Here is a 14,170-nt window from a genome sequence, read left to right as displayed (position 1 = left end):
GTGAAGCATCCCTTTCTTCTATCCCTCGGGGACCCGGGTTTCATGGTCGAGGCTCCCAGAGGCCCACAGCACTAGTATCAAGCCTATTCCTCTCTTCCTCCCTGCAGCCGTGGCTGCTTCTGTCTCCTGTTTGGCGTCACGTGTGGCTGGTTGTTCATCCTGCCACAGGCCCTCACCTGGCTAGCTCCTCCTCCTGTTGCTGCCAGGGCTGCAGAAGAGCTGCACCTCGGATGCGGAAATCACCCACGTGCGCCAGACTTTTCACATGGCCCAGTGTCGCTTAACCCGGTGCCTCACTAACCTGCGGCCCTCCTCACCCCATTCAGTAACAGAAGGATCTCATCTCTGTCTGAGCTACAGGGTCTCTGCTCACTGTGGGTGAAGGTTCTGTGGATCGGCCTCAGTTTCCCCAGCTGTGAAGTGGGAGCGCTGAGCTGGGCGGGAGGACAAGATCAAACAATTCACAGCCGGCCCTCCATCAACCCGGCAGCGGGCTGACAAATCCTCTCGCACCAGCTGAAGCACACAGTGGCCGCGTGGTCAAAGGGGCCAGACTTAGATGTGACTCTTTCATGTGGAAGGTCTGCTCGGGAAAGCCACACTGGCCTTTGGGTTAGATCAGCAGCTCAAACTCTACCCAAGGAGCCCGATCAATCAGGAGGCTAGAGTTTCACTCTTCCCTGCACAGTTCTCTCTCTCTCTCTCTCTCTATTTCCCCCTGCTCTATTATTCATCAATTCCAGCAGGAGTTTGTGGGCTTTGGAAACCAGACGCCTTCTAGGTAGGAAGTGGATTCTGCCACATAAAACAAGAGCTGACAAATTGTTGTGGACCATTTCTTTTTCTGTTCCTTTGACGGGTACCTGACCCTTCCAACTGTTCTTAAGGTGCAAGGGCCCCACGTCTGGGTTGGTTCTGTTCAGCCTCGGCCCGATCGCTGCCCGTTGCTCTGCCTTCGCGTGGTCTTGATTGTGGCTTAGCTTGAAGCATCTTCCATCCTCCTTCCAACCTTCCCCTTGCTGGGGCTCATGGTGGAGGCAGCCACCGGCCCAGCTCCCCAGCTTCTGGCTGTGTTATGTCTCCTATTTGTCACATTTCAGGGACTGCCGATGTGGTCGGTTTTGCGGGGATGGTGAGTATTTATTTTCTTCTAAATGGAAGGGGAATATTTTGCAAAGGAAACACGCAAGTTAAAAGCATCTCACAGTCAGGAAAATGCATTTTTTCCTAAGTGGTGCTTAAAAGAAAAAAAAAAGACGAAGCCACAGCAGGGAAGGAAGGGTTCTATGTTAGACCCAGGTCTTCTGAGAGTTCCTGCCCTCTCCCTGGCTTCATGGGTCCCAGGTCTGTATGGATGTTGCGGTCCCTAGGAGTTTCTCAGGGAAGTTGAGCCCAAAGGAGGGCTACGAGCGAGAGCCTTAAGGCTATTGGCTGGAATATCAGTGAACGGAAAGGAAATCTGTGCAGACTTGGGGGAGATGTGGATTTCAAAGCCTCATGGATCAACTTGCTTGAAAAGAAACCTAAACTCTGAAGTTGACTGATGCATGCGACCCAACCCTACACGGACACATCATTTCTTCTTCTTGTGATGCTCTGCTGATAGGAAAGAGGCTTTCTGGCTGGGTGTGGTGGCACATGCATGTCATCCCAGCAACTGAGGGGGCTGAGCAGGAGGATGGACATTTTGGGATCAGCTGGACGTACATACTGAGAGCCTGTCTTAAAACGTAACAATCAGACAGACAGACAGCAAAGAGAATGTGATGTGCATGTCAGGCTGCACTTGCTTTAAAATACAAATGCTCGGGGCTGGGAAGGTGGCTCAGTGGTAGAGTGCTTGCCTTGCATGCATGAGGCCCGGGGTTCGATTCCTCAGCCCCACATCAGCAGAAAAAGCCAGAAGTGGTGCTGAGGCTCAAGTGGTAGAGTGCTAGTCTACAGTTGAAGAGCTGAAGGACAGTGCTCAGGCCCAGAGCTCAGGTCCTCAACCAACCAAAAAAAAAAAAAATGCAAATGCTATTTGGGGAAAACAAGAGCTAGTATACAAGGGTGTGTGGGGGGGATCCCTGATGCCTTCAAGGATAGAACAGTGGAGGCTGAAAGCTCCCTTCCCAGGAGCATGGCCCTTCGCTGCCTGGCCCCTCTCCACCCCTGCCCCTCCATGTGCTTGGTAAGGGATGACGGACTTAGTTCATTTCTCATAGAGATGCTCCTACCAATTTGGCATCCTCTTCCCCCAACAAGCAGAATTCACAAGTAAATGGCAACAGTGTTCATTTGCTCAAGATAATCTCAGAATCATTTGGATATAAAAAGCCTTTAGTAATTGGTTGGGAGAATTAGTTTAAAGTTGGCATAATACCTAGCTATATGCGTGTGCGCCGTTATTTTTAAGCAATCTGTGTGTTTGGATGTCATCAAGCTAATTAAGAAATATGTATTTGCACAGAACCCAAGTTTCAAGTGCAATTGAATGGCAAAAATAAATCCTTGCTAAGCTCATGTGTACCTTCAAAATCTCCAGAGTTCTTAAACTTACTAAATGTTATGATTATACAATTTTACTTTGAAGAGATTATTTAGTTTTCCCAATAAACATTAACATACCAAATACATGTTTTTACCAAGATGTTTCAAATCCTAACTTATTAAGTTCATCCAGGGTGAATATAAAAAACTACCAAGGTGGGTAAATGGAATGAATGGGTAGATGAATGGATGGATAGTTGATAGATAGATGATGGATGGTAGATAGATGATGGATAGATAGGAAATAGGTAAGTGGATGGATGGATGGATGATGGGTGGATAGAAGGATAGATAGCAGGTAGGTAGATGGGTAGACGATGAACAGATAGTGGGTAGTAGGTAATAGGTACATAGCTGGATGGATGGATGGAAAGACAGATGACAGGTACGTACATAGATGGATGAAGAGGTTCTAGATGGTTGAATGGATAGATAGGGAATGTGTAGGTAAATGACAGATGGATTGAAAGGTATAAGATCTGTGTATACACGTGTGCTCTTTTACAGGCTAAGTGATGGTATTGTTTCATGTGAGCATGGTATGTAAGTCACATACAGATCTGTCTATTGATCTGACTGTCTCAATATATCAGTCGTATGAAGTATAACAAATTGTCTTTCTCCTTTGAATTTGATGTTTGTTGCATTAGCTAGTACCACTCCATGTAGATTCAAATCCTGTCTTCACCTTACTAGCTGTGTGACCTGAGACAATTCTCTTTCTATCTTTGAATTTTGCTGTTTTCAGTCTGGGACTAATAAGAGTAACTAGAGCTCATAGCTGGTTTGTAGATTAAATGAAATAAAAATATTATGAAGCCTTTCTGTGGTGCTTAGCAAATATAAACGCTCCATTAGGGCATTCCATGATCTTTCCCATAAGTGACCAATGACGTCGTGTGTACACCGATGGTGACACGCATGCGCCCTGCAGGGGGCATGGAACAGGTCTCTGTGTTGTGTGCTGCACACGGCGTGTACTTGGGGCTGCTGCTCAGGCTGGGCTGAGCACATGTTGTGGTCTATGAGTGTGCCTGCTCTTCTGGCACTTTGCTTCTATGTTTCATTCCAGGCTCTGTGCGCACTGCACGTATTTTGTGCGTTGTTGCGGGTGTATACACGTGGCAGAGAGTTGCCTGTGGATTCTGACTTGCTTGGGTTTTCCTGGAACATTCCACACAGGAGTGTAACAGTTTTTTGGCGGGGGGGTCCGGTCGTGGGGCCTGAACTCTGGGCCTGGGCGCTGTCCCTCAGCTCTTCAGCGCAAGGCTAGCGCTCTACCACTTGAGCCGCAGCGCCACTTCCGGCTTTTTTCTTTTTGCTCATGTGGTGCTGGGGAATCAAACCCAGGGCCTTGGGCTTGCAAGGCAAGCGCTCTACCACTGAGCCACCTTCCCAGCCCCAGGAGTGTAACATTTTATGACATCATATGAGCTAGTGATGCTGGCCACATATGGGGGGCTGGGTTTGACCTACACCTTTTAAATGGAATTACTTATCTTTTTAAAAAAATTTCAGTACTGAGAATTGAACTCAGGGCATTGTACTACCACTTGAGCTACACCTTCCATCCCTTTTGGCTAGTTTTGATTTTGAGACAGAGTCTTCCTAACTTTCCCCATGCTGTCCTTGACGTTGAGATTCTGCTGCCTCTAACTCCAGAGTCCCTGGGACTATAGGTGTGCACCACCACTCAAAAGTTCACATGCGGTTTGGTGGCACATTTGCTTCTGAAAACCAAAATACCTGACAGCACTGGCCCTACATTCCCATAAGACAATACTTTGCCAGGCTTGACTCTGGCTACCTCCTCTGCGGTGTGAATATTCGTATGCGGTTTGCCACAGTCTCCAGGATTCCTTATTGCTCTCTCCAGGATTGGTTGCTATGCTTTATTTGTGCTATTTTTCTCATGCCTCTATTATTATTATTATTTTGGTCATGGGCCTGAACTCTGGGCCTGAGTGTTGTCCCTCACTTCTTCAGCTCAAGGCTAGCGCTCTACCACTTGAGCCACAGCACCACTTCTGGCCTTTTCTGCTTATGTGGTGCTGAGGAATTGAACCCAGGACCTTATGCATGCAAGGCGAGCCCTCTACCACTGAGACACCTTCCCAGCCCCTTCTCATGCCTCTAGCCTGTGGCATCCAATCCAATCACCTTTCTGGCTTTTGCAGTCCTTTGAGTTTGCAAACCCTGGCTTATGAATGCACACAGTCTAGACTCTCTTTAGATAAGCCCAAGAAAGGAGGGAGAGGAGAAAGAGAGAGAGAGGGAGGCAGAGAGAGACAGAGACAGAAACAGAGACAGACATATCCAGACCTCAGAGAGAAGTCCAAGTGCCTGGCTCTCTGGCAGCCTTGTGCTACTTTGGAAATACTGACCCTGCTGATGGAGAAGAGCAGCCCTGGGCGGTCGGAGCACACGCCCGTGAAGCAGAAGCGCAGCTTCCAATAGAAGAGGTGCTCCCAGATGAAGGTGATGAGGCTGAGGGCCATGGCCGCCGCTAGCATGTAGAACACGCCCGCCATGTTGTCGATGTCCAGCTGGCTGCTCATCACCTCGTTCTTTTCGTTGTGGCAGATGCCTGTGAGCCACAGGGTCTCCAGCTCCTCCATCTCACCTGCACAGAACACAACACCCACAGACAGTAAGGGCCAGACCGTGCGGCTTGGTGTTGCAGTGGAAACTGCTGGGCTGGGACAGGTGTGTGTGTGGCAACGCGGCAACTGTGTAACTTTAAGGCTGGTGGAGAGCTTGACTGGATCTGGAAGGCTCGCTTGAGTCATGACAGTAATGATACCAATTATGGCTACAATGAGATCAGGTTGGATTATAGATTATATATATACATATATATATATATAATTATGGCATAAACCTGGGTATAGCAATAGTGTTCTCTGTGTGTGTGTGTGTGTGTGTGTGTGTGTGTGTGCACGCGCCAGTCCTGGGGCTTAAATTCAGGTTCTGGGCTTTATTCATGAGCTGTTTTGTTCAAGGCTAGTGCTCTACCATTTGAGCCACAGCTCCACTTCTGGTTCTATTGGTGATTAATTGGAAATAAGAGTCTCATGGACTTTCCTGCCTGGGCTTGTTTTTGTACTTACATCTCCACGTCTCAGCTTCCCACAAGTAGTTAGGATTACAGGTGTGTGCTATCAGTGCCCAGCTAGCAAAAGTGCTCTGAGGTTCAACCAATATATAAAAACTTACTGGTTCACAGTAAGTTCTCAGGCATAGTAACATTTGATGCTATTTATTTAGGAAATACCTGGCAGCATGCTGGCACGTGATAAACTGTATAATATATCCAGCCAGAACGGCTCCAAAAAGTCACCTGCAAAGCAGCATACTTAAGGCACAAAATCTTAATTGGGGAAAGAAAGACATCTTTTGCTCTAAATGTTCCCTGGAAAGCTAAAACACCTCTCGCTTCAATTGGGTGATTAAAGCAGGTGGGTTTCTCAATGGGAAAAAGCAGATTTGCGTGACACTACGTTGTCTTGCTTTTGTGTTCATTTTTATCTGGCCTCTATTTAGGCGGAAATTCTTTGATTTAAAAGTCTAGTTCTTATGCCAACTGTCTACAATCAGAAAACTATGGCACTTTGACTATGATTTGGCCTTTAAAAAATTATCTTCTGCTTGCCAGGTGCGGTGGCTCATCTCTGTTAAGTTCAGCTATTTTGGTGGGAAATTTCATGGTGTGAAGCCATCCCCAGTAAGAAGGTAGAAATACCCCTGTCTCAACTTAAAAGCTGGGTGTGGCGGTTCATGCCTGTCTTCCCAGCTACTCTGGATGTATAAAGTAAGAGGATCTTAATCCAGGTCAGCCTGGACAAGAAAAGCAAGACCTCTCCTTCCCCAGAATCATACTGCCTTCCCAGATTGTCCTCATTCACTGAATGATATGCATTTGCAGTTCCTCCGTGTCGTTTCCTGGACCTCTAGATCATCACGTTTCATCACAGAATAGTATCTCATGGTTTGGATGCACATTTTGTTTATCTCTTCAGCTACTGAATTGACATCTTGGTTGCATCCAAGTTTGGGTAATGATGAATAAAGCTTCTATAAACATTGATGGGCAATGGACATCTTGTCAACCTATTTAGGTAAATACCTGGAAGTGTTATCTCTGGATCGAATGGTGAGACTCTGTTTATTTGGCTTTACAGGAAACCACCCAACTGTATACCAAACTGGTTGTACCATTGCATTCTGCCCAGCAATGAATGAGAGCTCCTCTTGCTCTGCCATTTTCCCCCAGCATGCTCGTTGCTGTAACTGCTTGGGATTAATTTTTTTGACACTTTAATAGGAGTTTTGTGCTGACTGTTTTAATTAGGAATTCCCTAAAGACTTACGCAAACCATTTTTCACCAAACTTTTTTGTTTCATATATTGTGGACTAGCTCATTAGTAAGCTAACCTCTAGGTTATGGATCTTGTTTTAATATTTATTTTGCATCCTTTTATTTCTTTGGGCTACAGTTGAGGATTTCCCCATAGATCTATTTTCTAGTTCACTTATTCTTTCATTGGTAACATCTAGCTTTATGTTTTAATTGTAATCTATTTTATATTTTAACCAGTTCTTTTTCAGTTCTGCATATTCTTTTTTCTTAAATCAGAATGTCCTGCTCTTTCATGATGACTTCAAAATCTTCTATACATTTAATGATTTCAAACTTATAATCTTGCAGATTAACGCTTGGGCTTCTCATTCTTCTGTTCTCTGCCTTCTGACTCGTGTTGGATTACTTCCTTGGGGATTTTTACCTTTCCATCCCGAGCCTAATCCTTTGCAGACCTGTTCTCCCTTAAACACGATAAGCACCCCCAAGAACACTGGGGTATAGAAACATTCCTAGGTTTGTTTCAACCACAACCTCAGAGGATCACAGTGTACTGGGTTTTGTATAAAAATGTAATGTGACTACTGCATCGTTTAAGTAATGTACATCTGTACCCCTAAATTCCTTCAGATTCCAATTTCTCACCCAGAGCCTCACAGATGGCAAGCTGCCTGCATTTTCCTGACTTTGATGGACAGAACATTTTTTCCTAGCTTCCTTTTCATACACTAAATGACTCATGAAAGGTCTCGGATTTTGTTCATCAAAGGGGGAGAAGTAGACGTATATTTTCTCTCATACATATTTTATGAGAGGGGAAAAAAGAGACAGGAAATCTCTATCCTCCCCCCACTGAAGTTCTTCACTCACAAAGAAGATGGTGGTGAATCATTACTTGAGGTAATGATGGGAAGGGATATCTTGACTCAACTTCTTTCCTTCCAACTGCCTCCAACACTTCCACACACTCACAAAGGTCACGGTAGACGCGATTCTTATTACCTCATTATCCACTCAACACCACCATAAACTAGCCAAGTGGCCCATCACGTACCTAAAGGCTTACATAACTGCTTCCTGCCCTTCTGAAGCCATGGGGGCCGTGTATTTCCAAATACAATTGCTGTGGGCTTCTCCCTTGCTGTGGAGGTTATGAGCCCTCAAAAAAACAACAAAAAAAGTCTCTTTCTGATGACTCATCAAATTCTCTTTGGTATTGTTCCCCAAAGAGCCATATTTGGCTAAAAGAAACATCACTCTGATTCTTTTCAGGATGTAAATATCAAGATTTGTCCTTTGCCCTTTGCCCAAACAGTACTTTTTTCATGTTTTCTTTCTTCCTTTCTCTCTCCCTTTCTTTCCTTCTTCCTTCCTTTCTTTCTGTTGCTTTCTCTCTTTTCCTTCCTTCCTTCCTTCCTTCCTTCCTTCCTTCCTTCCTTCCTTCCTTCCTTCCTTCCTTTTTTCTTGCTTGCTTGCTTTCAAGTAAAGCCAACTTAGTAAACCAGACTCAGACTCAAAAGAAGAACAAATTCACATTTCTCAGTACCAATTACAGCCTGCTCCAATCATTTTGCAGTCAGTCATTTCCTGCCTTGTGGCCCTCTTCAACTAGTATACTGAACTACAGTTCAAATACTTTCTTATTTCGTTTTTTAATTTACTCAAGTATATTGTAATCTCCTTGAGGGAGCTTGGGAACCGTGTTTTATGATTTCGGTATTTCTCGTGGCTTACAGCACATAGCTCACATCGAGCTTGGATTTTCCATTCCTGTTTTGTTCCTCCTATCTCCAGACTTAAATGGGGCGTGGGCAGGACTGTACACGTATTGAGATCTACTCTGTGTAGTCTTTTTCTTTTTCTTCTGGCTTTATAAACAAAGGATATATAGAGCAAAGGAGGGATTTGTAGTGGCCAAGAGCGTAAAGCTGAGAAGCACAGTATGTTTTTAGTCCTGGTGAGGGATTAAGCATTATTTTCCCAGGAAGTGGTTCTCGCCTGCTATCAGTTTTGTCCCTTACAAAGAGGTCACAGTCATGGTCAGAGTTATCCCAGCGCTGGAAAATGGGACAATCAAATCACTTGCCTGACGTGCACACACTCTTGCTGCTTTCCCGGAGCAGGTGCAGCCACGGGTTTTCAGCTTTGTCGACTACATCACATGACTCCCCCCTCCGCCCTCACGCCCCCCACGGCGCTCAAAACCCTGCCCTCTGTCTGCTCCTCGGCTAACAAGGAGCTTATGATTGTTTGCAGTACTCTTCCGCACCCACGGAAAGTTACACCTATTTCAAAAATTCTTCCTCGATTGGTCTTCTAGGGGGAGGTTATTGCTAGCCACAGGTCTCTCTGCCAACTCCGTGTCCTGTGCCATCCCAAGGAAGACTTGGAATTCAGGACACAGAGCTCTCTTGCTTCCTGACGCTGGCAGCATCAGAAGGCAGCATGATGGGATTTTAAGAGTAAAGACTTGGAAAGATACAAGGTCAAAAGGGGAGCTTGCTCTGGGGAGGGTAATGGAAGCAGTGTAGTGTGCACACGTGCGTGCATGTGTGTGTGTGTGTGTGTGTGAGAGAGAGAGAGAGAGAGAGAGAGAGAGAATTGCTTCCACAGGCCACGTGGGTGACAGGAAGCACATGGCGGTCACACAAAAGGTAGCGGAAAGCCACGGCAGTACAGGCTGGCCCCGAAGGAGGTGGATTTCTTACATCATCCATCCACTCATTTTCACAAAGTACAAGCTATGGGGCTTCAAATGTGCAAAACCAGCAACGCATGAAGATTCAATTCGTTACGTCTAGTAAATGACAAGCAAAGATGTTTCTGGTAGAAAACTCCAGAACAAGCACATTAAATCATCTGATGATAAGATCTGATGAATCACAAGGAGGCCGTGCGGTCAGGCATCGAGTCAGGCTGCCTGGATCCAACTTCTGCCACTTAACTCGAATCCAGGTCTCCTAATCCTCTGTCCATCTACTCTTGTATATAGTTTTTTTTATTTAACACACATATCAAAACTACTATGCTCAGGCAAAGTGGCAGGGCTTTGAAAAATTAACACTCATATCAACTTAATGTGGCTGGTCCCATTACCACAGCCACTTGCAGATGAAGATGCTAAGACAGGGAGGTAAAAGCCCCTGCTCATTTTCTCTGAACTCCCATTTTCACAACCACCAAGTGGGAGTCCAGCAGCCTTTACCTCGTTGGAGATTTGTTAGCACTAAAGGATGCTGCGTGCATACTGTGTCTGCCACACATCAATTACTCAGTAAGTGTTTCTGGGGATGGTATGATTACTGCCCACAGTCAAAAAACAAAACAAAACTGGGGAGTGGGTTGGGCTACAGAACCCCACAGGCTCTCCTTTCCAACTCACGCACAACCCAAGAACAGAGCCAGCTTTCTGACGAGACGGTCATATCCAAAGTAAGAGGAGTCAATTGCTTATTTGCCCTAGGACTCATTCTTAGCAATCCAGAGAGAGTGCAGTTGCTTTTTCAGATTAGTTTTCATTCTATTGGCTAAGACTGGCTGAGAACTCTGGGGATTGCTTCAGAAGAAGATTTTATAGCAAGCAGTGTGACTAGCCTTCAGACTTCCTTCTCAAACATTTTTCCCCCCTGAGATCAACTGGGAGAGATTCATTTTGAACCTATACCCTTTAGGCTTTGTCCAGACCTGAGAATTTGCTTCTCATACAGAACCTTGCAGGCAGTTATCAGCATGCATTTTTCTTGATTCCTGGCCCAAAGCATCTGCCCCCAGGTAAGGACGCTATGACAAGAGATAGTGTGTGGTTTTGGGGAAGCCGTGTTTCATGTTCTGTTTCATTTCTGGTTAAGGAAGCAAATGATTTTTGGTTCTCTGAAGACCTCTTTGTAGCTTTGCTTTCTCCATTCATTCGTTTACTCACTGGGAGACAAATCATCCATAAGCTACGTGTGTTTTCATGAAGAGAAAAGTGAACATGAAGGCTTTGGCCTCTGCGAGCTAGAGTTCCACGGAACAATAATCACGAAAGCCAGTAATTATGGCATGATGAGATGATTAGATTTGCATAAGGCCAGAGGCAAGGAGAAACATGGAGTGATTTGAGATCAGACAGTAGTTCAGAATTTCAGGGAAAGAAGAAGGGACTAAAAGAGGGGCCTGAAGGGCAGGAGACAGAAGCCAGTGGACTCAGTTTTATTCCTAAGGAGTTGGGGTTGCGTTGAAGCATTTCTATGGTGAACACCTTGACCTGTTTTCTTGATGGACCTTCATAGCCCCTATGAGAAGAAACCCAATGTCTCCTCTCATGTAATACATCAGTGTTGCTCAGGGGACAGGGGGCAGAGAGGGGGCGGAGGGTATGGCTCAAGTGCCAGAGTACCTGCCTATCAAGTGCAAGGCCATAAGTTCAAATCCCCCCAAAAAGGCTAAATAATATATCAGCATACAAGCATATCACATGTGATGTGTAGGGAATGTCTCATTCAAATTGCAAATGCAAACACCGACGCTGAAGTGTGCAGGAAGGTCATCAGCAAATCCTATCCAGCAATGCTATCTCTCCTAAGAGTCTGGGTCTTATCTCAGAGCCGGGCAGAGCATCAGAATTAAGCTCTCCTGCAAGAAAATGACTGACAAAGATCCATTGTAAGGCTGTCACCAGCTGGGCATGGGTGGCTCACGCCTGTCATCCTAGCTACTCAGGAGGCTGAGACTGAGGATCATGGTTCAAAGCCAGCCCAGGCAGGAAAGTCCATGAGACTCTTATCTCCAATAAACCACAAGTGGTAGAGCACTCTCCTTGAGCTGAAGAGTGCAGGGACGGTGTCCAGGGCCAGAGTTCAAGCCCCACGACTGAAAAGAAAAAAGCTGTCATCAATATAACCTTTATCTATAACATTTTATGGCTATATGCCAACTACATATTCAGGGACTGAAAACTTGGCATTAGCTAACTATGGGTTGTAACTCAGAGGTCTCCACCTCCAGAATGCACAGGAATGTTTTCTCCTAACATGACATCTTGGGTAGTTCCTCCATAGACAATCTGACACTGGAGTATAATTGTCATTGGCTTCTAGGTCTTCCTTAATGGAAGGTCCAGTTATTCAGAGCAGAGGCCTATTTTGGAGGGGGGGGGTCAATGCTCCTGGTATCTCTAATACCTGGTCCAAGTCTTGGTGCAGCTTGAGTGCAGGCAACCACACAAGCCCCCTCTCTTCTTGGTCACTGTGATCCATAGATCTCGGGATTAGCTGGGACCAGAGAGGAAAGAATCTGTGAGACCCCAGGAAAAGGGGTGGGGAACAGTTTCTGGAACCCAGAAATGGAGGCTGACTCTCGGGGCAAGCGTGCTCCAATCACAGCCCTCAGCAGTGGGGCTGGTGGTTCCCAGAGGAAGCAGCCTTCCATCCACCGCCGGGCGACGTCAGAGTCAGGTTGCTGCTAATCCCATTCGGGTTTCCTGAGAGCCAACAAAAGGGGAGCTGACCCCATTTCCATCCTGTTTCATGTCTTGCCCAGACGCTGGGCACTTTAGGCTTCTCAGAAGCCCAGTTGGAATTGGAAATGGCCAAGCAATGGTTTTCTTTGTGCAAAAAAAAAAAAATCTAGGGCACAGATTCAACAAGAACAGACTCAGAGATGAAGCTGCAGTCCTCGGAGCGAGGCTGGTATGACTAAGGGCAAGCCTTCTCCCTCGCCAGTGTCTCTGCACATGGCAAGAAGCTTCCGGTCGGAGGGGGGATGAGGTCTGTGGCCATGGAATGGAGCAGGGTCACCCAGACTATCTGAGCATGAATTTTGGTAACTACATTCTTTTACCGTGCCCTCTAGACTCAAAGCCGTATGGGCCAAACCTACCTATCTAGGTGGAGGAATGAGAAACTGTATGTCTTTCTTCCTAACTCTACACCCTGAACCAGCCAGGCATGGTGGTACACACCTATAATCACAGAAGCTGAGGCCAGGGAATCAAGAGGTAAGACCTTGTGCTACATAAGGAGATCCTATCTCAACAGACAGACACACAATCAGAATATAAAAAAGAAAGAAGAAGCCAGGCGCTGGTGGCTCACGCCTGTAATCCTAGCTACTCAGGAGGCTGAGACTGAGGATCGAGGTTCAAAGCTAGCCCGGGCAAGAGAGACTGTGAGACTCCTATCTCCAATAAACCACCAGAAAACCGGAAGTGGCGCTGTAGCTCAAGTGGTAGAGCGCTCGCCTTGAGCTGAAGAGCTGAGGGACAGCGCCCAGGCCCAGAGTTCAAGCCCCACGACCGACCAAAAAAAAAAAAAAAAAAAGAAAGGAGAAAGACAGGAAAGGAAAGAAGAAAGGAAGTAGAGGGATGAGGGGAGAGAGGAATAGAGAGAGAGCAAGAGGAAGGAAAGAAGGAAGGAAGGGGAGGGAGGGAGGGAAAGAAGGAAGGAAGAAGGGAAGGAAGGAAAGAAAGAAGGAATGAAGGAAGAAAAGAAGGAAGGGAAAGAGGGAGAAAGGGAGTTAGCCCAAACCCCAAACCAATGCCAACTCATTGAGCCAGTAAGGGAAACATAAAACTGATGTGACCATGGATATGGAAATAGTATTTTAGGGCCAAGGACCTTTGTCCCCATGATCTCAGAGGGTCACTGAACTATTTGCTGAAGCGACAAAAATACCTTTGCTGGTGATAGAGATGGAGAACAGTACAGATTCTAGACACGAGTAGACCGAATTTGGAAAATTCCTTATTTAAATGTCAGAATATTCCATTTCTGCATAATGCTGAGAAGTCACAAAACTAAAATAAAAGTAGGACTGGGATAAAATGTATCCAGTTAGAAGCAGAGACAAGCTGTCTTTGGCATAAAGGCTTCAACCACCGCCTTCCAAATGAGGTTTCTGCTCTGGAAGGTGCCTGAGCCTGACTTGAACCACTGTGGTGCTCACTGCTGTGGGTCAACATTGCGTGGCAGGGGGGGGGGTGTCACACGGGCCGGGTGACCGCCACGCAAGGTATAGATGGTGCGTTTTGTGCAGCTTGTATCTCTTGGGGAAAAAGAAATGAGAAAGAAGAGAGAGAGACTTGAGGAACAACAACATCAAACAATGTACAGGGATCAAAACTTTCCATTTGAGGATGGTGCTGGGAGAAATGATTCTGTGAGACAAGCCTGTAGAAAAATCGCAGGAAGTCTGTGACTCCCCAGGTATGGCAAACATTTCTGGAATCCACTTAGTCAATTGGCCTCATGCAGACAGAGACCGTCCAGCTGATAGCACTTAAAAGGCATATAAATTTG

General features: G+C 46.0%; 1 protein-coding gene across 2 annotated transcripts in view; it reads right to left on the bottom strand.

Moving 5' to 3' along the window:
- The window catches only part of Grin2a (glutamate receptor, ionotropic, N-methyl D-aspartate 2A), a 280,661-nt gene that overhangs the window by 3,084 nt on the left and 263,407 nt on the right, over window positions 1-14,170 (bottom strand). For both annotated transcript variants that reach the window (XM_013011440.1, XM_013011441.1), the window contains one exon: window positions 4,917-5,155. In XM_013011440.1, coding sequence (XP_012866894.1) covers window positions 4,917-5,155 — 239 coding nt within the window. The remainder of the gene's footprint in view (window positions 1-4,916; window positions 5,156-14,170) is intronic.

Source organism: Dipodomys ordii, unplaced genomic scaffold (genome assembly GCF_000151885.1).
Source record: "Dipodomys ordii isolate 6190 unplaced genomic scaffold, Dord_2.0 Scaffold14, whole genome shotgun sequence".
Taxonomy (NCBI): Eukaryota; Metazoa; Chordata; class Mammalia; order Rodentia; family Heteromyidae; genus Dipodomys; species Dipodomys ordii.
The sequence above is the reverse complement of the archived record's forward strand: the minus strand, read 5'-3'. Positions and strand labels throughout refer to the sequence as shown.